At 56.1% G+C, this 965-nt stretch overlaps 1 protein-coding gene across 1 annotated transcript in view; it reads left to right on the top strand.

The window, feature by feature from the left end:
* Positions 1-965, top strand: part of RHEB (Ras homolog, mTORC1 binding) — a 47955-nt gene that overhangs the window by 557 nt on the left and 46433 nt on the right. The window contains exon 3 of the mRNA XM_024754507.1: positions 831-953. Coding sequence (XP_024610275.1) covers positions 831-953 — 123 coding nt within the window. The remainder of the gene's footprint in view (positions 1-830; positions 954-965) is intronic.

Raw genomic sequence — 965 nt, 5'->3', positions numbered from 1 at the left:
ACGGTTCTGGACAGTTCTCAACAAACAACGGCTGGTGTTACGTTTGCCTACTTAATTAGCCACGCAGGTGTTGACAGTTAAAGATGTGTCAACTTGCGCTATTTATTTCCCGTGAGGTGTGCGGGATCCGCAAATCCCAGGGTTGAGACCAGAACTGGGGGGTGCGCACTTTTTCAATGAAATGCATAATATTTTGAATTAACGCATATTCCATTCTTCCCACGGTCCTTCACCCATGGATGATACTCAGTCATCACCTGCATCATCAAACCCAGTCTTACTAACGCTAATATAGCAAAGAGTTTAAAAAAAAGAAAACAACACACGAGTAAGGTACTAACCAACCAACAGCCCAGCGAGCAACCGCCACGCGCCTCGCGCCTTTTAAGGGCTCAGAGGGCGGGAGTCCACGAACCTCTCAGCGTTCCACCAATCACCGCATCTCTCACACCTTGCCCCGCCTCCTCACCCCGACCTAACCAATCACTGGGGAGCTAGCTTCTCTCCGCCCCTCCCCTCCGCCACCGACCCTTACGAAGTTCGAAGCCTTCAAACCTCACTGGTGCCCAACCGCGCGGTCCCAGTCCGAATTTATTTTTAGCTCCCGGGCAAGCAGCCCCGCCTCTGGCTCCTCCTCTCCACCGCCCCCAATGGGAGAAGGAGTTTCCGTCGCGTCATCGTGCGGGCGGGTTAGAACTGCCCAATCAGCGCTCGGAGAGAACTGGTGTAATTAAAAAGCGGCGGAAGCCGGTGGGAGGGTCATGACGCAGCGAGTTTCAGTCGTGATTTTTCCAGGGGCATCTCAGCGTCCTCTCTTTTTCCGTTTAAAGTAAAACACCGCCCGACGCAACCTCGTGCTTTTCGGGGGCGAGGGCGGCCGCCGCAGCGGGAGTGCGGCGCTGACGTGAGCCTCTGTCTGGGGGCCCTGCGGCGGCGCGCGGTCACGTGGGCGTGTTTGGGGGCGG

The sequence above is a fragment of the Neophocaena asiaeorientalis genome, unplaced genomic scaffold, assembly GCF_003031525.2.
Source record: "Neophocaena asiaeorientalis asiaeorientalis breed wild unplaced genomic scaffold, Neophocaena_asiaeorientalis_V1.1 scaffold407, whole genome shotgun sequence".
In the NCBI taxonomy this organism is placed as follows: Eukaryota; Metazoa; Chordata; class Mammalia; order Artiodactyla; family Phocoenidae; genus Neophocaena; species Neophocaena asiaeorientalis.
This window is presented reverse-complemented; position numbering and strand designations above follow the sequence as displayed.